Raw genomic sequence first — 23109 nt, forward strand, 5'->3', positions numbered from 1 at the left:
TTTTTTTTATTATGGCCATAAATAGCATGGATAAACTTATCTGAACACTGTTGTATCATCTGATCATTTATCAGTTGGGGAATGGTTCTTATTTTTTATAAATTTATGTCAGTTATCTATGTTTGAGAAATAAGGTCTCTATCAGAGAAACAAGTTTCAATATTTTTCCCTGCAGTTATTATTAGTTCTCTATATCCTATTCCCCTACCCTTTTTATTCTATTCTCTCTCTCTCTCTCTCCTTTCAACCTGTCTCTCCTCAAAAGTGTTTGCATCTGACTAACCCCTCCTACAGTCTTCACTCCCTTCTATCACCTCCACCCCCAACTTTCTAACATTCCCTTCCCTCCTACTTTCCTCTAGGATGAGATAACTTTTTATACCTAATTGGATGTGTTTGTTATTCCCTTTCTGAGTCAATTTTAATGAAAGTAAGGCACACTCACTCCCCCTCAACTCTCCCACTCCACTACAAAAGCTTTTTTTTGCCTCTTTTATGTAAAATATCTTAACCCATTCCACCTCCCCCTTTCTCTTTTTTCTCTCAGCACATTCCTCTCTCACCCTTTAACTCCATCTTTTAAATACATTATCCTTTTATATTCAACTCCCACTTGAACCTTATCTATGATTCTTCTAACTGCCCTAATAAATGAGAAAGTTTATATGAGTTATCAGTATTATCTTCTTATGGAGGAATATAAGCAACTCAACATCATTAAGTCCCTTAAGATTTGCCTTTCCTATTTGCCTTTTTTATGTTTCACTTGAGTCTCATAGTTGAAGATCAACTGTTCTATTCAGCCCTGGTCTTTTCTGATCAGAAAAGTTTGAAAGTCCCTTATTTTATTGAATGGCCATCTTTTCCCCTGAAAGAATATGCTCAGTTTTACTGAGTAGTTCATTCTTGGTTGTAATCCAAGTTCTTTTCCCTTCTAGAGTATCATATTCCAAGTCATACAATCCCTTAATAGAAGCTGCTAAATTTTCTAAATTTTCCTGATTGTAGTTTCACAATAATAGAATTACTTGTGATATTTTCTCCTTGACTTGGGAACTCTGGAATAGGGAGTTTTCATTTTGAGATCTCTTTCAGGGGGTGATCTATTTTACCCTCTACTTTTAGAATGTTAGGGTAGTTTTCCTTTCTAATTTCTACAAAGATGTTATCTAAGTTCTTTTTTTGATCATAGCTTTCAGGTAGTCCAATCATTTTAAAATTTTCTCTTCTGTATCTGTTTTCTAGATCAGTTGATTTTCCAATGAAATGCTTCACATTTTCCTCTACATTTTCATACTTTTGATTTTGTTTTATCATTTCTTGATTTTTCACAGTCATCAGCTTCTTTTTTTTGATTCTATATTTTAAGGATTTATTTTCTTGCCAACTTTCCAACTTGTCCTTGGAAATCTGTGGCCTGAAGGGTCACTGACCCAGTTACCCCAACTGTCTGTTCCTAGGTTGCTGGGGCTGGTTTGTCTCAACACAGCAGCCTTGCACTGCCCTCCTCTCTCACCTTGATGCAACAAACCTTTCTAGTTAATCTTCCAAGTTGTCTTGGGCTGGAAAATTGCTTCATCCTGACTTTTATTTTTTTTAGATTTTTGCAAGACAATGGGGTTAAGTGACTTGCCCAAGGCCACACAGCTAGGTAATTATTAAGTGTCTGAGGCTGGATTTGAACTCAGGTATTCCTGACTCCAGGGCCAGTGCTATTCACTGACTTTTTGTAGCACTTCAGAATTTATTTAGAATCATTATTTAAAGATATCTGAAGTAGTTTGGGGGGAAAATGGGACAAGTGTCTGTCTTTTCTCTTCTATCTTGGTTCTGCCCCCTGCCATAAATGACTTTTATTTAAGTAGATTTATTTTATTATTACGTGATTTAAGTATCTCATTTTATTTAAATTCCCACACTAAACCACCAGACCAGCTTGAGTTAATTTGATATGTGACTCAACCTCTTCTCCTTAAGACTCATTTTGCAATGGGGATAATAATATGCATAACCTACCTCCTGTGGTTTGATTCTAGTGGGGATCAAATGAGATGATTTATGTAAAATGTTTTGCAAACTTTACAATATGATAGAGATTTAAATTATTCTTACTAAGCTTTCCCTGATCTCATGAGATGAAAGTAATCTCTTCCTTCCAAAACTTTTATAGAACACATTTCTCAAAATTTTCCTTTGTACTACCACATTTAACTTAGAATCACAATTATTTGTAGATATTTGTAAATATACTCTAAGCTCCTTGAAGGATGAAACTATATTGCTTTATATCCTCATACTTATCCTCAGTATCTAAGATGTCTTACACATAGTAGGCACTTAATAAATTGAAATGTTCTATTGAATTTTCATTTAAATCAACCTTATTAAAACTTCCTAAGGTTTCAAGTCACTAAAGATTCTGTTAGTGGAACCAATAAAAATGAAAACACCTTGTCCTCCAACTAAATCCTTGACATTTTCTATAATGAAAATAAAGTGAAGACATTTTCAATGTAACATTGCCTTCACCTGTCATAGAAATTAGATTGAAAGCATTTTCTTTGCTAAGACAATGGGAGCATGTTGATGTAAGATGTCAGAGTCTTTAACAATGCACTATGTATTGTTACATATGGAAAATCAAAACAAAACTTCACACTAGTTAAGCTTGAGCTATATTTTGAGATTGCTTTTTGAGACAATTATTTATTCAAGAATGCTGAAATATGATAAACAAATCGAGTGATAAAACAAACACTGAATCACATATTTTAGATGTTTATTTCTTCCTCTAGTAATCATTATATATCCTGGGAACCATTATATTATGCTGAATTTATGGAACATTTCTCTGGGCTACTTATAGAAATGACATGTGCCTATGTTGGGATGAATTTATTATCTTTCCTTTTCGACCTGTTCCTCTTTCTGAACACTCTTTCCTTGTCAGTAATGCCACCATTCACTCTGTCTCCTCTGTTCAACTTCTCTTTGACCCTTTCCTCCTCCAAATTCCTCACATCAAATCAATTACTAACTCCTGTCATTTCTATCTCAGCAACATCTCTCTCATTCATCTCCCCTTCTCTGTTGCCATTGTCGCTGCTCTAGTATGGACTATCATTTCCATACACATCAATAATGACCTCCCAGTAGGTCTTTGTGTACCTACTCTGTCCTCCCTTCAATTCATCCTTTATATTGCTTTACCTTCATAGACATACATGGATGTGGTCATGCAACTCTTCTATTCAGGAATTTCCCACTGGTTTTCTATTCCTACTAAGTAAAGTTCAAATAAAATGGACATTCTTGACCAATATTCAAGGCCCTCCATTATATTGTCCTGTCCTAGTTTTCAAATCTTATTTCACTTTATTCCTTTTTATGTATTCTATCTTTCAGACCAACTTGACTACTCTATGACCTCTGTATACTCTGCTCTTTCATTTCTCCATTCAATTCCTTCTGCCTGAAATGATTTTCCTTCCTTTTTGCTTATTAAATTCCTTTTCAACTCTTAAAATAGCAGTGGAAATGTCAGGTCCTATAAAGTTTTGACTGATGCCTCCAGAAGTAATAATTTCAGATCACAAAAAGCACTCGGGATTGCTTTTCTTTAATGTTATTATCAATTAAAATAACAGATATTATTTGAGCTTCTATCCATAATGAATGATTTAAATTTATCCAAACTTTCCAATTCACAAAGGATCTAGCATAATAATTGCTACATAGAAGACACATAAATCATATGTATTCAATGAATGAATGAATGAATGTTGACCATTTTGCTGGCTCTGTAAATACAAAGCTTTGGGATTTTTTTTTTTTGTCTTTTTGCTGTTGTTATTGTTGGGTTAAGTAATGCTTTCTTCTAATACAAAAAAAGTCATATTAATAGGTTAAAGAGACATGCTGGCAATTTTTTTTTGATCTTTATAAACTACAAGGAGAAATAAGGTCACTCAGGCAAAATCTGGTTAATCAAGAAATGCTTGCAGAAATAGTACTTGTGCCAATAACTGTGCAAAAAAGTAGTATTAGGAATATCACCAGAAAGACATGACTAGACAAGACTAGACAAACATTTAGACTAGAAAGACATAGAAAGAGTGGTAGAAAACCAATGTATAACCTTTGTACTCTCATGACATCCATGAAATGGATTTTTTGTAAAAGAAATTCATAGGAAGGTCCTTTAGCATATTGGGTGGCTCTCCTGTGAAAGATATATAAGCAGACACGGACAAGAGCTGAAAAAAATAAGGAAGCATTGATGAGCTGTAATGAAGTCATAAGTCTGTCAAAATACTGAATGCTAATGTGGAAGATCTCTCTGCATTTTCATAAAATAAAACAAAATGACACTGGGACATTGCTCATTTAGCAATGTGAAAATTCCCCAAATCAAAATTGGGAAAAATATATTCAACTGAAGACAAAATGCAAGCATCTCTGGCTGTCATCTTGATGAGTGAAAAATGTTAATTTGCAGTTACAAAGCTCTGTTGTGAAGTTAATACAAAAGAAGGAATAATACCATAATTTTAATATTGCTAATGTACTCCTCTTCAAAAAGTTAATAATGCAAAAATGCAAATTAGGTAAATGATGGACCAAATCTAGGAAGAAAAATTAGAAAAAGCCACAGGCCTGTTTACAACTGAAAATTCTTTAGCAGGGATCCTACACCACTTCCTCTTTTCTTTATAATATATTTCTTCACTTAAGCAATTGGACAATAGTTGAATGGCAGCAACAGCAACATTTTTTCACATTCACTAGAAAATACTTTGTGGATGACTAAAATCTTGATGAATTGTACAGACTGCTGGTTCCAACTCTTTGCTACATTTCCTCCTCAGTTACATTTCTGGCATAAAGAAGGTCCTTCTATGAGATTATATCAAAAGGGGGCACAGTACCTGGACCCAGAGAAGGTAGCTTATAAACTGAAGCCTGACCTTGCTGCTGTTGGTCCATCATCCAAATCTGATCATTAGAAATCATTGAACTCTGAGTTCTTTAAGGTCATTTATTCTCATTTTTACTCTGATAATTTTGAGTCATATCTACTGTTATTGTTCTTTTACCCTTCCTCTAAACAAAATGTCTTCTTTCATTGAGTTTTAAGTTCCTTGGGCATAGGAGTTGCCTCATCACAGTAAATGAATCCCCAGTATGTAGGAGATTGGCACATTTTGTGATTGGAATATAGTAAAGGCTCAATAGATGCTTTTTTTTTCATTTTTTCAATTAAATTGCTTACTATGGGTAAGATACTGGGGGGTCTAGAGATGAAACATGAGGCAATCTTTGTCTCAAGGAACTTGCAATCAATGATGTTGGTTAAAAATGTATAGCAATAATTATGAATAAGGTAAAGAATGATGGGAAAAGGGCTAGTCCTAGCATTGGGCTCTGGAGAAATGTAAGGAGGGAGAAGTCACTTTTAGCTAGTGGTAGTCCCACTTCATGATAATCAAACTGGGCTTTATTAGGGTGGTTTGGGCATATACTTTGACAAAGTTATGACAAGTTACAATAAGAGAAGAAGAATTTGGTTCCTCCTTTGCTTTTAAAAATGAGTACTCTAATAATTTAGAGTGTTTTGAAATATTTCTTTTCTGGGACTACAAAAACCACCTTTCTAAATGAAACTAGATGGATTAGAGAAATAGGAAATTTTTAAAAAGGGAGTTATTCTTAAAAGTAAATGAAAAATCATTGCAGTAATCTTTTACTATCAAATATAGCTAAGTGTATCTGTTCTAGAAATCAACTACAGTAGTCTAATCATTCAGTTTCTTAAAAGAAATAACATTTCACCTAAAATGCTGGTTGTCAGTTAATTTTATTCAAAACCTACTGCCCTGTTTCATTTGTTTAGCAGTCTGGAATGTGAATGACTTGGGGGAAGAGAGAATTTTGAGAATTCCCAAGTGGAGGTTTTATACAACAGAAGCATGCATCAACATTTGTTATAAATAAATTCTGGAAAGGTGATCTGAACTTTTGATTTATTCTTATTTATTTAAAAATGCTGGCATTGGAGTAGAGGACCTAATTTCAAATATAAATTCGGTTACTACCAGAGTAACCTCCTATCCAATCTTGAGTGTCATCATCTATAAAATGAGTGGGTTAGAATAGATCAAATGTTCATAATCTAGTAAAGGGGTCCTGGACATATTTCAATGGAATCAGAAGTAGTTTGAGAAAGTGAAATACATCTTTATTTGAACAAAATTGGTTTTCTTTTCATCTTGGTGTTTTTTAATTATTTATTATTATCATTATTATTATTATTCTCTGCGTTTAATTTTATGCACTTCTTTTGAAAAGAGATTCACAGGTTTCACAAGATTGACAAAGGGATCCATAGAATAATAAGGTTAAAGATCTCTAAGGCACTTCTAGGTGGCACAGTGGACAGAGTAAGGAAGACCAGAGTTCAAATCCAGCCTCAGACACTTACTAGGTGACCTTGGGCAAGTCACTTAACTTTGAATACTTTAAAAAAAATCTCTGAATTAGATGATCTCTTAGATCTAAATCTATATTCCTATGATTGTTTTGAGCACAACAATTACAGTAGTTAAAAAAAATCAATGAAGGGGTGGCTAGGTGGCAAAGTGGATAGAGCACCAGAGTCAGTAGTACCTGAGTTCAAGTTCAGCCTCAGACACTTAATAATTACCTAGCTGTGTGGCCTTGGGCAAGCCACTTAAGCCCATTTGCCTTGCAAAAACCTAAAAAAAAAAATCAGTGAAACAGGTTTGAGATAGTCTAAATTCCTCGCTGTTGAATGCTTTGTGGTATGCACTTAGTAAATATTTGCTGATTAAGTTACTTATTTTGCATACCAGATAATTTTAGAATCTATAATTATTGACTATGAATACATCTCCACAAAAACAAAAACATGACAAAAAATCTACTAGTGCTAGATAAACTTAATGAGGTGTTGAATTCCTAAATTTTAATATTTTCATTGATCTACTACTTTTATTATTTCTGAGGGTCTCTAATAGCGGGCTAAAATGTGAAGGATCCGTACTTTATTTTCTTCTTTTCTCCTAGATATAGACATATATGGATAAAGATATACACATACAAATCTCTGTCTATATATTTTTTTCCTTAGAAAAACTCTTCAAATACAAATAGTTCACATTAAATGAACAACTAGGCAAATTGTTGTATCCCAAGGGGTAAGGATGAATAAAAGTGTTTATAAAGTATACACAGTCAAAAGATTATATGAGAACATTAAAAAAAGTGTTCTATGAGAGAATGATTTTTTTTTTTAGGCTTTTGCAAGGCAATGGGGTTAAGTGGCTTGCCCAAGCCCATACAACTAAGCAATTATTAAGTGTCTAAGGGTGGATTTCAACTCAGGTACTCCTGACGCCAGGGCCAGTGCTCTATCCACTTTGCCACCTAGCCACCCAAGAAAATGATTGAAAAAAAAATCACACCTTAATATCCATAATTGAGTCTTTGGGGACTGTTGTGAAATCTGATTCCATTTGCTTTGAAGATCTAGTGAAAACAGAACTCAGGCTTACTGTGCAAAAACACTGTGGTACAAAAATGATATCTTTAGCCCCTTTAAATAGTTGACATGAACATTACTAAGATAACATGTGCCTGTACTCTTATTTTGGGGCTCAATTGCTCAAATAGTGCATGATAATTGAGACTTTCTCACACATTTCTCCAACATTCCAAATGTTACTTTTCTGATATATAGGTAAAAGCTTCTGTGTTACTTTTTTCCCCTCATCTATTCTTTTTAAAGTTCTGAAATTGACAGACATGCCAATGTAAAAAGACTGATAAGTAGCACATGTCATTCAGGAATATTTATTATTGGCTTTTAATGATCATCTACCATATTATACTGACCTCATAGGTATCTATCCATAAGACTGATTAACCATTTTCAGGTTGAGTCATTTGCTAACCCCTATAAGGATTTTATAGAATTTTCCATTCATTCAATAGTTAGAGATCACTGAAAACAAGGAGAAACACTGCAGTGACAGTGGGTTAATCACCAGAGGCTCTATTAATAAAAGCCACAACTTTCAGTGTTGTGAAAGGTCAAGAAACTATAAAATACAATCTGATAAATATTTTACATTGGTATATTTTTATACTTTTCTGTGCCTATCAAAGAAATAGACAAGATGTGACCTGGTTGTGTATACATTTCCACAAAGGATTTGGAAAAACAAAAACTTTTAAATCTTTTTTTTTCATTCTGTAGCAATATAGTTTTTTCTTGATTCTTACATTCTTCAATGATTTAGTTCTATATAACTTTGTCCTGCATGTTCCAAATATCCAGTCTTTTATGTATAATGCCTATATATACTAAAGAAAGGGGCTTCATACATTTATTACCTGTGTGACCCTGTTCTTAACACTGCCTCAGTTTCTTCCTTTGTAAAAATGGAGAAGGAAATGGCAAACCATTGTTATATCTTTGCCAAGAAAACCCAAAGGGAGTCTTAAAGAATTGAAAATGAATGAAAAACAATTGTATAAAAACTAAATAATAGGTTATATTTGGTATAATAAGATTACTAGTACAAATCTGAATATGCAGCTAAATATGAATATTAGCTAGGTTAGAGAGCTTTATAGATGATAAAAAAAATACAAAGTGCAGCTTACACTTTACTATCATCAATACACTGGGATATTAATAGATTTCCAAAGTAAACTAGTTGTTATAAACAAATAGCAGTTTTGGAAATACAGTAATCCATGTTTCAACAATTTTCTTAAAACATTGATGTGATTATAAAACATTTGTATTCAATAAGCAACCACTTATCAATTACCTAAAAGGCAGTGGGTATCCAAAGACAAGAGAATTCCTGCCCTCAACATTCTTTTGAAGAAATACTGTCTCCTCACAACAATCCTCTAAATGAAATATAACATGTATTTGTTTTTAGGTTTGTTTTTTTTTTTTTGCAAGGCAATGGGGTTAAGTGGCTTGCCCAAGGTCACATAGCTAGGTAATTATTATGTGTCTGAGGTCAGATTTGAACTCTGCTACTCCTGACTTCCAGGGCTGGTACTGTACCCACTGCGCTACCTAGCTGTCCCTATAACATGTATTTTTATTCATGTATTAGAGATGAAGTTCTTGAGCTTCAAACAGATTAAGAAGCTTAATCATGGTCAGCATAGCAATTCTCATTGATTCAAGGAACTCCCAGAGAAAACTCCTTCCACCAATATGGAACTGAAAATGTTCTTCAACATGGAATGGGTCAGAATCAGATTGTTTTCCTAACTCCTCAGCAGTGATGCAATTCAAGTAGGTACTATCTTGATAAACAAGATACATCTCATTTATTATTATATAATAATTGCCCTATGCAATGATAAACTCCAAAAGGCAGAATTATCTAAACTTTATACTTCCTTTTATCATCTGTATATGAGGGAATTAATAAATATTTGTTGAAATTAGTTGAACTGTCAACAATGTGAACAAAATAAAAATATTAAAAATATCCTCAGAGAAAAGATGACTGTTTTCCCTTTTGGCTTATAATTTTGAATGAGTAATAAATGGATAAAATAACCCCCTTTTCAAACTTATACTTGAAAAGATACTTTTTTGAAGAGATACTAGTATGGGGGGGGGGGGAACTTCTCAATTTACATCCCTTGCCAAAAAGAAGTTTTTTAAACTTGTTCTAGCTAGATAGACTGTACAGTGATAAACAGTTTGATAAAATATCTTTAACTTTGTGTCATCATTTAAGAGAGCCTTTTTAAGTTCTGAGGAAAAACTTTATTTGAGATCTTCTTTATTACTTTAAATTTTTATTAATATCTTTAGATTTTCCATCACTTTCATTTCTATCTGTATTTCTTCTCCATTTATCAGCCAAGAATAAACTTTTTTTAGGAAATATTTTGTTGGCTTTTTTGTTTGTTTTTTTTTTGCAAGACAATGGGGTTAAGTGACTTGCCCAAGGTCATACAGCTAGGTAATTATTAAACATATGAGGTCACATTTGAACTCAGGTTCTCCTGACTCCAGGTCTGGAGCTCTATTCACTGTGCCACCTAACTGCCCCCCAGAAATATTTTTAAAAGAAAGTGGGAAAAATTAGTTTTGTAAAAATAACCAATATAAAAACATCTGACATTTTATGCTATATCCCATACCCACAGTCTCCCACCCCCACACTTTTGCATGGAAGTAGGGAAATAGATTTTCTCATCATTAAACATTCTGCAAGTATTTCCAGTGACTTACTGAAAGCAATGCACTTTTTTTTGTATTCTAAAAATGTATGTTTTATCATTAGCATTAAAAGTATGCACTTTTTTTTTTTAGGTTTTTGCAAGGCAAATGGGGTTAAGTGGCTTGCCCAAGGCCACACAGCTAGGTAATTATTAAGTGTCTGAGATCGGATTTGAACCCAGGTACTCCTGACTCCAGGGCCGGTGCTTTATCCACTATGCCACCTAGCCGCCTCCCCCCCTTTTTTAGGTTAAGTATGCACTTTTAATTTGAAAATTTACCATGACACAAATGAATCAGGTGTTATTCCTAAAATTTCAAATTCAACTTATATTTTTGTTAGGAATAGTATTTCAAATGATCTATCAGCATAACAAAATTTGAATAAGGAAACCAAAACCATTTTGTGGCAGGGTTTCAAAATTAAATACATTCCTTTGCCTTGGTTTGAATTTCCCATCTCTTATCTGTTCTTTTCAGCACATTCTATTTCTACTTCTCTATGACAAAATGTTTGATTGCAAAATGATCCATTGAAATGTAGAGAATGTCCTGTGTTCAAACTGAGATGCTTCAAGACAATCCAGCAATTTAGTTCAAAAAACACTTAATAAACTCCCAAAAATTTTATGAGAGGCACTGGAAATATGAAGACAAAAATTAACAGTTCTGACCTCAAGGAATTTTCACATGAAGTATATGGATAAGAATAAAGTAATAATGATAGAAAACCAATAGTGTGAGAAGTTAGGGGGACAGAAAATAGATTTAAAAATTTTTCCTTTTAAATATAAGACAGATGGAGTTACTACAGATGTGTACTTTTAGATAGAAGCACTGTACTGTTAGTTTTGCTTAGCTGTTTTACTTAATCACAAAAGACTGAGGGGGGGGATGATTCTTTTCACATATACCCTTCAAGCTCATAGATAAAAGTAAGACAAAATGATGGTAGGTAGTAGATGATTAGAAATGGATTCATGTCATAATTCTAAAGTGGACTTCAAAAATTAAGAATATAGAATTTTGAAGAAAAATGGTAAGGTTATTAGGCAGAGAAGAAAAAAAATTAAAAGGTTAGGGTTAGAAGGCTTGGGAGGGCTCAGACAAGTGAATCTGTTGATTGATATGCCTTGTAATAGAGATTCAGATAATGAAATAAAAGTAACATTTAAAATTTCAGACTGAGGACATGTTGCTATGGCAACACACTCAGTAGGGAATGTGTACAAGAAAATAAGATTCACTTGACTATGTCTTCAAATGAACACCTATACTTTAGCAAAACAATTCAACATAAAATTGCAACTTCTACCAATGCATTGAGTCGTTATGATACCACAAAAGTTCCCAGTCTCTCAATCTTTCCAAGATTTTAACTACTTCTAATTTGACATGGTGGGGTGAGTGTATATCATTTTGGTATATCCATATTGTTGGCACATTAATTGGCCTTTTGAGGATTTATAAAGATTTTTTTTCACCTACAAAATCTCTTTAGCCCAGCTCCTGTGCAGAAATTATCATATGCAAATATGCAACCAATATACTTTCTCTGGTCTGCCTAAAATTACATGAAGAAAAAGTAATTAGTGTTAAAGGACCGCAGAATTTTAGAGCTATAAAAGGCCTCAAAATCATCTAGCTTAACCTTTCCATTTTACAGGAAAGAAACCAAAAGCTCATACATAAAGTACCATCTATTTTGTGGTAAAGTCAGACTTACTATGAATAAAATATTACACCTTCATACTTTGATTAAAAAAACAATTTAATTTCCACATTCCAAGCTCTAGTTTAGAGGATCCCAGAGAGAAAGACTACATTTTATTTTAATCAGTTAAGTAGTGTCTTAATGACCAGTCTCCTTGACAAACATCAGATCCACATATGTCATGGCTACTGGCAATCAAGCTTCAGAACCATAGCATCCTAGATCTAGACATGGAAAAAGGGCTACACAGACCATGCAATCAAACCTCCTCATTTTAATGATGAGGAAACTGAAGCCTCAAGAGGTTCAGTCTTGCCCAACTTTATACAGCTAAGGAAATAGCATAAGCTGCATTCTCATCTAGAACCTCTTTCTTTAATAGTGTTTTTTACATTATACCATATTGCTTTGATGTAGTTTGATTGTTTCAAAGGGAATTTTGTAGTTGCTCAGTAGTCTTAGTTATATCCAACTCTTCATGACCCCATTCATTTTTGTTTTTGTTTTTGTTTTTTGGCAAATATAATAGATTGGTTTGCCATTTCCTTCTCCAGCTCATTTTACAAATGAGAAAACTGAGGTAAACAGGGTTACATTATTTGCCCATAGTCACACGGCTATTAAGTGACTGAGACTGGATTTGAACTCAGGAAGATAAATTTTTCTGACACCAGATCTGGCTCTTTTATCCATTGCACCATGCTAAAAAGAACCTAAAGGAAAGGCATTGTCTAATATCCTAAATGGTGACCAAGAAGTAATAGTTAAAAAAAAGACAAGGAATGGATATCATATAATATGATAGCTTACATCAAGTTTTTTTCTTATTCTTAATAATAATGAAATGCTAGGGGCAGCTAGGTGGAACAGTGAATAGAGCACCAGTCCTGGAGTCGGGAGGACCTGAGTTCAAATGCGGCCCCAGATACTTAATAGTGACCTGTGTGGCCTTGGGCAAGTCACCTTAAATTAAAAAAAAAAATAATAATGATGAATGCTCTACTCCAGATATGCCAAAAATTCAGGCTATAACACTCCTTAGTACAAGAACCAGACCAGATTTAAATGTAATTTTACTATTCAAATGTAATAAATAAAAATACAAAATGATTATATGCATATCTATTAGACATAGATAATCTTAATATGTGGTTTTCTAAGTGAATATATGACCTGTAGGCATCCTTAGGTATGGGTTCAGTGACCCCATTTCTATTTGAGTTCAGCATCACTGTTCAACCTCTAATCTTCAGAAAAAAATTATAATATTGGGGTATCAAAAAATAGACTTTGAAGTCAGATTCTCTGACTCCCAAGCCAGAGTTCTTTGAACCAAATCATGTTACTACAATCCACCTAAAAGATCCTCTTTCTTTCCTTGTCCTTTCTGATTTCTGATCTCTATGTATCAAAATCCTAGTGTCCTCATCTCTGCTGGAATGCTTCTTTCTTAAAGAACTGGCTGATCTCCCACTCTTGATAACAATTCAGACCTCCTTTAGAAGTTAGAATTTGTAGTGCTTTACATTTAGAGTGCTTACAATTTATTTGTGACCTGGTTTACTACACCACTTGTCCCCAAATATAAATTCTTTGAAGGAAGGGAAAATATTTTAGTTGTCTCTATATCAGGTACAGCACCAAATACAGTGTCTTACCTATAGTATAGTTACGAAAAATATTTGTTGAGCAAATAAATTATTTGATTTCTATACACAAATGAATAGAACTATAGGAGGTATACAAATAATTTAGTGGAATTATAAATAGTTTACATATGAGTGTCTATTCTGTAAATCATGGACTTTATATTGGTAAATTAATTGCAACTTAATTAGATAAATGAAATGGTTGATTAATTTTCTATTTTACTTTTATAAGATATTCCCATTTGGCATTTATGTAGTACTTGAAAAATTTCTTTACGTATCTTCCCTCTTTTAAATCTAACAATACTATAAAGTAGTTATAATCATTATAATACTGATAATGATAACAATTATGATGACAGCGTATTGATAGCATTTTAAAGTTCACAAAGTAATCTATAAATATCTTATTTCATGTGGTATAGGAATTATCATCCCCATTTTACAGATGGCAATTAACTAAGACTCAGAGAAGAGTAACTTTCCTATGGTCTCATACAGAGATAATAAACATCATAAGTGAGATTTAAATCCTTATTTCTTGTTTCCAAGTCAATACTCTATTCGTTACATCATGTTGCCTCTCTTTAAATCTTTAAAGGCAAATATATACAAAATAGAATATAAAAAGAAAATCTAAGATTATTAAGTCCATTGATGGACTAAAGGAAATTATATAGAAATATGTTTTAGGGTAGAAAAAAAATCTCAATAACATCTTAAAATAAAATCACAGAATATTAAGAAGGGGCCCTAGGCATCACTTAGCTTCACCCCAGCACAAATTGAGAAACTGAGTGATCAAATCAAGTAAATGAACAAATGATTCATCTAAAGTAATAAAACCACCATGTTCCAGAGCAAAGGTCTTCTGAATCCTAATTTTATTAGTTTTTCCTTTTGCCATAATTCTTTCCAAGGTCTTAGTGTTTACAGAAGGATATCATGAAATAATATCATTATCATTGAAATCAACATTATATTAAAATTTATAAAGTATCAAACTTATAACCCTGTTATGAAGTAAATGATATGAATATTATTATTATGAGTTTAGAAATGAGGAAATAATGTCAGAAAAATGGGATGACTTGTTTGATAACAGAAGAGAACTTGAATCCACGTGTCCTGAATCAAGACCAATATTATTTTCTTTTCTACCAAGTTATCACCATATTTAAATTCATTTTGAAACAGAAAAAACAATATAAAAACCTCAAAACAGTTTTGTCATGATGTAATAATGAATATTCCTGAAATGAGCCTATTCTTCTATAACTGAAAAGGAATTATTAACCAAATGCAAGACAATGGATACTGGTAGAAAAGGAATTTCTAGTCATGGGTTAAGCATCTTATCATTATTACATGTATAACATTGGCACAGGATACTTTTCACCAAGTAGAAAGTCATTCAAAAATAATGAAGATCTCGACTCATACTGTTTCAGACCAGTTAAATAAAAACAACAGTCACTATCTATAAGTCATTCATCTCATCTGTTCATTGTAGATCATGGAACCCAATTTCACTTCTTGCCTCATCATCTCTCTCTTGAACTGCTGCAATACTTTCCTGATTGTTCTTTTTCTTTCAACCTCCCCTCTTTTCAATATATCCCTCTCGAAGTTGTCAAAATAATCTTCTCAAAGCACAAATCTGATCATGAATCTTATTGTTTCCCTATTGCTCCTCAGACACAATACAAATTTCTCATTTTGCCATATAAAGCACTTTACAGTCTTGCTCCAGTCTGCCTCTCCAGATATTTTGTACATTATCCTCCCTTCACTGACACTATATTCCAAATAAATGATTCCATTTTCTATTCTCCAAACTCAATATTCCATTTTCTGCCTCTATAACTTTGCCATATCCCCTTCTTGGAATTGTCTTTGTCTGCAAATTGTCTTGGATTTTCTTCTCTGAGTACTATTCCATCCTAGAATGGACCCTTGAGGGGGAGGATGGATTATCTTTGCATTAACAGAGATTAACCTCTTGTTCAGTAATTTTTCAGACGTGTCTAGCCCATCATGATCCCACGTGAGGTTTTCTTGTAATGGTTTATTATTTCTTTCTCCAACTCAATTTGAAGATGAGGAAACTGAGGCTAGCAGGGTTAAGCGGCTAGTCCAGGTTCACACAACTAGGAAGTGTCTGAGGTCAGATGTGACCTGAGTCTTCCTAACTCCAGGCTGGCACTCTATCTACTGAGCTACAAGGTATCCAACCAGAGATTAATTCAGTTTCTAAAACATGAGACATGTAAAAAATTAAATTGTTGCCACATTTTCCACCTCTGTAAGCAGTTTCCTACTTTGACTATTGGGAAAAAGTAGTGATTGTCACTATCGAAAAAAAGTTCATTACTGTCCTGTTTACCCTATCTTTCAAAACAGAAATCCTTAAAGGAGAAATAAAATCAGAGTGATCCTGTCTAGGATATACAAGATCCCTGGGGGAAGCCTGACATATCCCAAAGGGGGATCACTCATGTGCTTTTATTTCTTGTCTTTCTGGAACATTCACTGTCCATGACACAAAGGTTGATGTCATGCCAATGGCAATGATAATTTGAGTATGTTTCTATCTTATATGCAAGGCTGTTCATTTTGCCCTTTTAGCTGAGCAGTTCTGTTTATCCTGTCCCAATTCTCTGATACCCTCTCGTCTTTTCATGGTGTTTAAAAAATAATTGCCAGTGGTGAAGTGAATTCATTAGCTAATTCTCTTAAGGCTCTGAGATCCACATTGGGCAGACTTGGAGATTTGTGTATATCTCCATCTTTCCAAGCATTTCAGGCTCTTGCTTTTTCAGTCAATAGCTATATTGTCAATACCTTAATTACTTCTGGGGTGCACTTCACCTCTTTTCATTTTCTGTGTTTTCTTGGTGAGGAACAATTTGCCTATCATATCAATGGTTCAGCCATTTGAAGTCATTTCTCTTTTCTCTGTGAACTACAACTCTCTGGGATTTATTTTTCCTTTTAGACAGAGGATAAATTATAATTACATAAATTGATCCCTTTGAAAAAAATAAATTGGAAAAGTCAAAGATGGTGAAATTGAATATCCAGGTTCGGTGCAGTATTCATTCAAAGGTAAAAATGATCTGCATACTTGACTTACACAAAGTTTTAATATTTTAGACAAGGAACTTAAGAAATATAGCAGGGTTCCTTTGGAAAATTCATTTTGTAACTAAAATCACAAATATAGAGGACAGTATACAATACAGAAAATCTGTGAGTTCAACAGGCACTTTTGGATTTACCTTAGTATATAAGACCAAGGATCAATAATCCTTAAAATATAAGTAACAAAACCATTGACTCTGAATTTTCGAGTAATGATGATCTTTTTAAGTCATTATCTGAGTCTGAGAAGTTAAATATCTAGCCATATTTCTATTTCTTAGTTTTATTAGGGTTAGAGTCTGTGAAATAATTTAATGTGTCCCACCCAGCTATATTCATTCACAAATTATATATTCATTTTTATAATGTTACGTTTCTAGTATTATTTTGAAACAAAAAAATTGCTAGGCACTGAATAGACTATAGTGTTTTTGATTATATTTTTTCCACAAAGCAACCAGCTAGTAAGAGTGTAGATAATCCTTGTTTGGGAAACACTATAGAATCACTCAGTGCTTTCCTAACTCTTAGTCTGAAAACCTATCGGACTTTGATAAAAATGAGACTTTCCACCTACAGACAATGAATAAAATCATAAATAGACAATTTCATATTTAAAAACAGAATTTTGACTGATTTTTCTTTGTGAATTTGAACAAATGGACAAGAAATTATATGATACAATGAGTGTTAGATTTGGAACCAGAAGTCCTAGATTCAAATCCTTCATCTGTCCATTACCACTTGATTGACCTAATGAAAAACATTTAACCTCAGGAGTCCTCAGTGTTCTCATCTGTAAAATGGAGAGCTTGAACTCAATGGTCTCAGAAATCCCTTTTAGCTTTAAGTTATGATCTTATGATCCTATGAACTGCTTAATGTATCTATACAAGAGAGAGTAGATAAGAAAACTTAATCAAAATATGTATATATTGCAAACAAATACACTATATGTTATGTGAATTGCTCTCACTTTCCCTCTAGTTCTTCTTTCTTATCTCTATCATTGGTAATATTTCTTCATATTCTCTGATCAAAAGTTTTCAAACATTTTTTTGCTCAAGGCCTTCTTTTGGTTTTTTAAATATTTCATTACTTCCTTACCCATGAAGTGAAAAGAAATTCCTTACCCATCAAGATTTATTCTATCTACTAGATCTTGGGAAAGGTGATAGATATATGACCAAATTAGAATTAGAAGACATTATATATTGAAAAATGAATGCTTCTGACTATATTAAATTAAAAAGGTTTTACAATAATAAAATCAATGCTGCTAAAATTAGAAGGAAAGCAGAAAGTTGGGAAACAATCTTCACAACCAGGAGTTCTGATAAAGGTCTCATTTCTTTTTTTTTTTTAGGTTTTTGCAAGGCAAACGGGGTTAAGTGGCTTGCCCAAGGTCACACAGCTAGGTAATTATTAAGTGTGTGAGACCAGATTTGAACCCAGGTACTCCTGACTCCAGGGCCAGTGCTTTATCCACCTAGCCGCCCCTATATCATTTTTTTTATGAAATCTGCTTTCAAATGACAGAGATAAGCAATAAGAAAAAGATAAATTTGAGTGTATTTTACTTACAATTGATCTGATGTTATTTTCTTTTGCCAACTTCAGAGAAGATTTATAACAATTTGCAAGGTCTTCTTTATGGGAATCATTGATGTGACCCCTGGCTATGGGTCCCACAGTGTGGATGACATCTGTGAATGTAAAAGTGAAAAAACAATTTCATATAATCTATCAGGTAGATTTTTCTTAAAGTAATTTTCCCCTTGATATCTGGAAACAAAGTAGGAACTATAAAAGATGATCATATTTCCATTGTAAAAGATATGTGATAGCAAATTCTCCTATGTAATTTACTATGAAGGTGATAATTATGAAAAGGAATTCACCATTACTAAAATGTTCCATGGTTATTGGTCAGACCCAAGTGAAAGCTATTGTAAGAGCTACATCATTGCACCCTAGAAAAAGACAAATCATGTGTAGGAGATAGGTTAACAAATAATTACTTGCAAAATGAGAATTTTGAACTAACACAAGAAGTTTGCCACAGTCAGACATCATAATTTTACCACTAAATAAGGCTATGATTACTTTGTATGCAAATTATTTTTACAAATATTCTTGTCAATAGGTAGAAATTTATTTAAATATCCTAAAATGATTTGTACATGAAAAGTAGGATAAAAGAAATTATCAAAGATACATAGGAATGAAAAGGAGGAGAGTCACATATCTAGCAACAGTGAGAAATAACAGACCAAATATTGAACTGGAAGTCCTGAAATATTAAAAGAATCAAAAGGACATGAGGACATAAGATGATCCTGAATGTAGAATCTATGTAGAAACATGAACAAGAAGTGATGGGATGATTTGCAATCTATACTTAGTAGAAGAAATACTCATACCAATGAGATAATAGAGCTATAAAAGTATCAAATGAGGGTAATTGGTCTTCAAATTTAAAAAAAGTGCTACCTGTGAAGAATAATTTTTATACATTCTAAATGTCCTTTAATGACTTTCTAATAAGTTAATAGGATATTTCTTGTTCATTATATTTTATTTTTCTTAACCAAACTCAATTCAATAAAACTTTATTGAATATATACTATATGCAAGGAATTGTACTAGAACTGGGGCCGTAAAGATGAAAAAAAAGTATACGATTCTCAAATTCAAGGAATAAATAATACAATGAGGCATAATATAAGCACATAAATAAATTAGAATGTTAAGTCCATAAGAAAGATGAAGAAAACTGCTATGGGAAGATTTATTCTATAACATTACTTTTGAGGACATACTTATTTTACATACTATTTTCCTAAAAATACAACAATATAAACAAACATTTAAATTGAGAGAATAGTAAAATTGGATAATTTTTTTAAATTTAGGACATATTAGGAGTTAACACAAGCTTTAAGCCAAATTCCTCAAAAGAATCTTATAACTCAAACCTTAAAAATCCACCATTAGTTAGAATTTACTTAACGCACATCATCAATGTTACACAGATAAACTTCAAGTTTATTTTGATCTGTAGACAAACAAGAAAAAATGGATACTGATATATTGTGGATGGATTGGTGGTCATTGGGTAAAAAAAGTTATGTGATAATAATAGAAGAATGAAACTACATTGGTGAAAAAAAGAATAATGACAGTTCAAGTTGGCAAGGGGAATTGGGAAAGAATGAAATTAATCACTAAACTTTTAGCACATTTCAAGAACATGTTGCCTACATAGACACTTTGCTGGCTGTTAAGACTACTGTATGTTGTTTTGAGAAAAGTCCCATTCTTCAGTTTCAAAGACTAAATTTGAAACAGGCATTCAAACACTTAGATGACACTGGAATGAGAACTTGTGATCAAAATAGGTAGAAAATTTTCACCATTGACTTTATACAGATGTTATTATATACATATATATATGTATATATATATATGTATTTGGCAGTGTAATAAAATGAAAACTGTTACAGTCTGGGAGAAAAGGGAAGTGATGTTTCTTTTGTTAAGTGATAATCATTAAAAAAGAATGAGAAAGTTAGATCATTTTTCCTTAAGATAATACTAACAATGAACTTAAATGATGAGAATTGCTGAATTCCCAGTCTAGTGCTTTTTCAATGGGGCCTAATACCCCTTAAAATTATTATTAACCTAGGCAATGTAGTAGAATGAGACAATTCAGTTTTGACCTATGGCTCTGATATTTACTGGTTAGATGACAGTATTTACACTTTCTAAGTCTCAATTTTCCCATTTGTAAAATTTGCATTACTTAGTTATTGGGCTGTTGTGAGCAAACTACTTTTAAAATGCAAAATGCTATATAAATGTGTTAATATTTTCTATTTATATAAAAGTTGGTACACTATATTAGTGTTATTTTTTCTTTTGTTCTACTGTCTATATGTTGACTGGACATGTTTTGAGTAATTGTTAAAGCAAAAATAACTTTCTTAGGAAAGAAACTGGGAACTATGACAATTCAGTACTCTTTTCAGAGGTTCATTTTGCTTTGTTTGTTACCCATATTTGTGCAGCTGAGGGAAGGAACTATCTCTTTTACCTTGTCTGATATTCTCTCTGCACATATTTAACATTCACTTATTCCTTTTATCAATAGAAAAAACACACAGTGATTCTCCTTTACAATATTACTGTATAGGCTATATCAGCATCCACAAAGCACATTAAAGATTTTGAAATCATTATAATGAAGTAGTAAGGAGAAAGTTAGAAAGTATAAAAGTAACTGCTGAGAAATAGATAGCAGATAAAATATATTTCTTGAGATTGAATTATTAAAATAGTTTGCCTAATTATGATTCAAGTACAGTTAGGGAAAATTACTCCTTGAAACATCTATATCTATATCTATATCTATATCTATATCTATATCTATATCTATATCTATATCTATATCTATATCTAATCATCTATCTATATCTATATCTATCTATAGCTATATCATCATCTATCTCTATCTCTATCTCTATCTCATCTCTATCTGTATCTGTATCTGTATCTGTATCTATATCTACATCTATATCTATATCTATATCTGTATCTGTATCTATATCTGTATCTATATCTGTATCTATATCATCTATCTATATCTATATCTATCTATAGCTATATCATCATCTATCTCTATCTCTATCTCTATCTCTGTCTCTGTCTCTGTCTCTGTCTCTATCTCTATTTCTATCTCTATCTATCTTTTAATCTTTCATTTCATTTTATGTGTATTGATGCTTAGAATAAATTATCAGTGTTGAGTATATTGAATATATCTTTGAAGTTACGTTTCCTCATCTGTGAAAGGGAATTAATATCATCTAAAATACTTTCTTCAAAGAAGTGTTATGAGGATCAAATGATATATGCATGTAGAGTATTTTGTAAATTTTAAAGGAATATATATATATATATATATATATATATATGTCAGTTGTTATTTTCACATCAAAAACTTCTATTGACCCAGCAATACCAATTCTAGGCCTATAGCCAAAAGAATCCTAAAAGTGAGAAAAGTCCCGCATGTTTCAAAATATTCATAACAGCTCTTTTTGTAGTGGCAAAGAATTGGAAATTGAGGGAATGCCCATCAATTGGGGAATGGCTAATCAAGTTAAAGTACATGAATACTATAGAATACTATTGTTCAATAAGGAACCATAAATGGTCAGACTCTAGAGAATCATAGAATGACTTACAGGACCTGATGCTTAGTGAAGGGAGCTATTCCAAGACAATAATGCACAACAATGTGAGATGAACAACCTTGATGGAAGCAGCTCCTCTCAGCAGTTCAGAGAGCTAGGACAATTGTATTAGACTGGCTATGGACAATGTTATCCCCATCCAGAGGAAGAAAAAGAAAACAAAACAAACAACAATCCTTAAGAATCTGATGAACACTTATAAAAATTATCTCTTCCCTTAATCCTAATTCCTCATACTGAAAATGACTAATCTGTAAACATCTTTTTCAAAAATATGTATGTACAATATTGATCTGACTGTTTGCTATTGAGAGGAAGGAGGTGGGAAGGGAGGGTAGAAGGAAATTTTTTAAAATTGTAAAATATTTGTAAAAAATATAACTGTGTATATGGAAGAACAAAAAGAAAGAATAATTTTAAATTTCCATTTTTTTTGGAATTCACTAAAAAGCACAGTAGGGACAATTTCTTGATGATACATGGTGATATAGTAGACAGAAAATTGGAATAGATTTTTGGGAAACCTGACTTCATGCTCCAAACCCATTTTAGCTTGTGATTCTGGGCAAGTGATGGAGTCTGAGTCACCTCATCTGTAAAATGGAGTAAATAACTACCCCTACATTATAAGACTATTGTATCAGGTCAGATAAAAATACTGCATTGAAAAACTTCACAAAACTAAAAATGCTATTAAAAAGTTAAATATTGTTATTTTTCTTGTCCAGCTTTACACTCTAGGGGAAATGGAGGCTCAGATAAATTGGTCCAATTTGACCAGTATCACATAGCTAGCTAACTGATCTTGCCAGGGGCTATTAGAATGCAGTTGCTCCAACTCATTTCAGCTCTAACATTCAATGATCCAATACCCTTATTTGTGGAAGTACAAGTCCTCTAAGATGTTTTGGCTGTTGATTTGTTTAGTTGTGCTTGAATCTTCATGACTCCATTTGGGATTTTCTTGGCAAAGACACTGCCGTGATTTACCATTTCCTTCTCCAGTTCATTTTACAGATGAAGAAACTAAGGCAAGCAGGGTTAAATGACTTGCCC

The 23109-nt window shown here is 32.6% G+C and overlaps 1 protein-coding gene across 3 annotated transcripts in view; it reads right to left on the bottom strand.

The window, feature by feature from the left end:
• Positions 1-23109, bottom strand: part of MACROD2 (mono-ADP ribosylhydrolase 2) — a 2318796-nt gene that overhangs the window by 1037228 nt on the left and 1258459 nt on the right. For all 3 annotated transcript variants that reach the window (XM_074209420.1, XM_074209421.1, XM_074209419.1), the window contains exon 6: positions 18377-18498. In XM_074209420.1, coding sequence (XP_074065521.1) covers positions 18377-18498 — 122 coding nt within the window. The remainder of the gene's footprint in view (positions 1-18376; positions 18499-23109) is intronic.

The sequence above is a fragment of the Macrotis lagotis genome, chromosome 1, assembly GCF_037893015.1.
Source record: "Macrotis lagotis isolate mMagLag1 chromosome 1, bilby.v1.9.chrom.fasta, whole genome shotgun sequence".
NCBI lineage: Eukaryota > Metazoa > Chordata > Mammalia > Peramelemorphia > Peramelidae > Macrotis > Macrotis lagotis.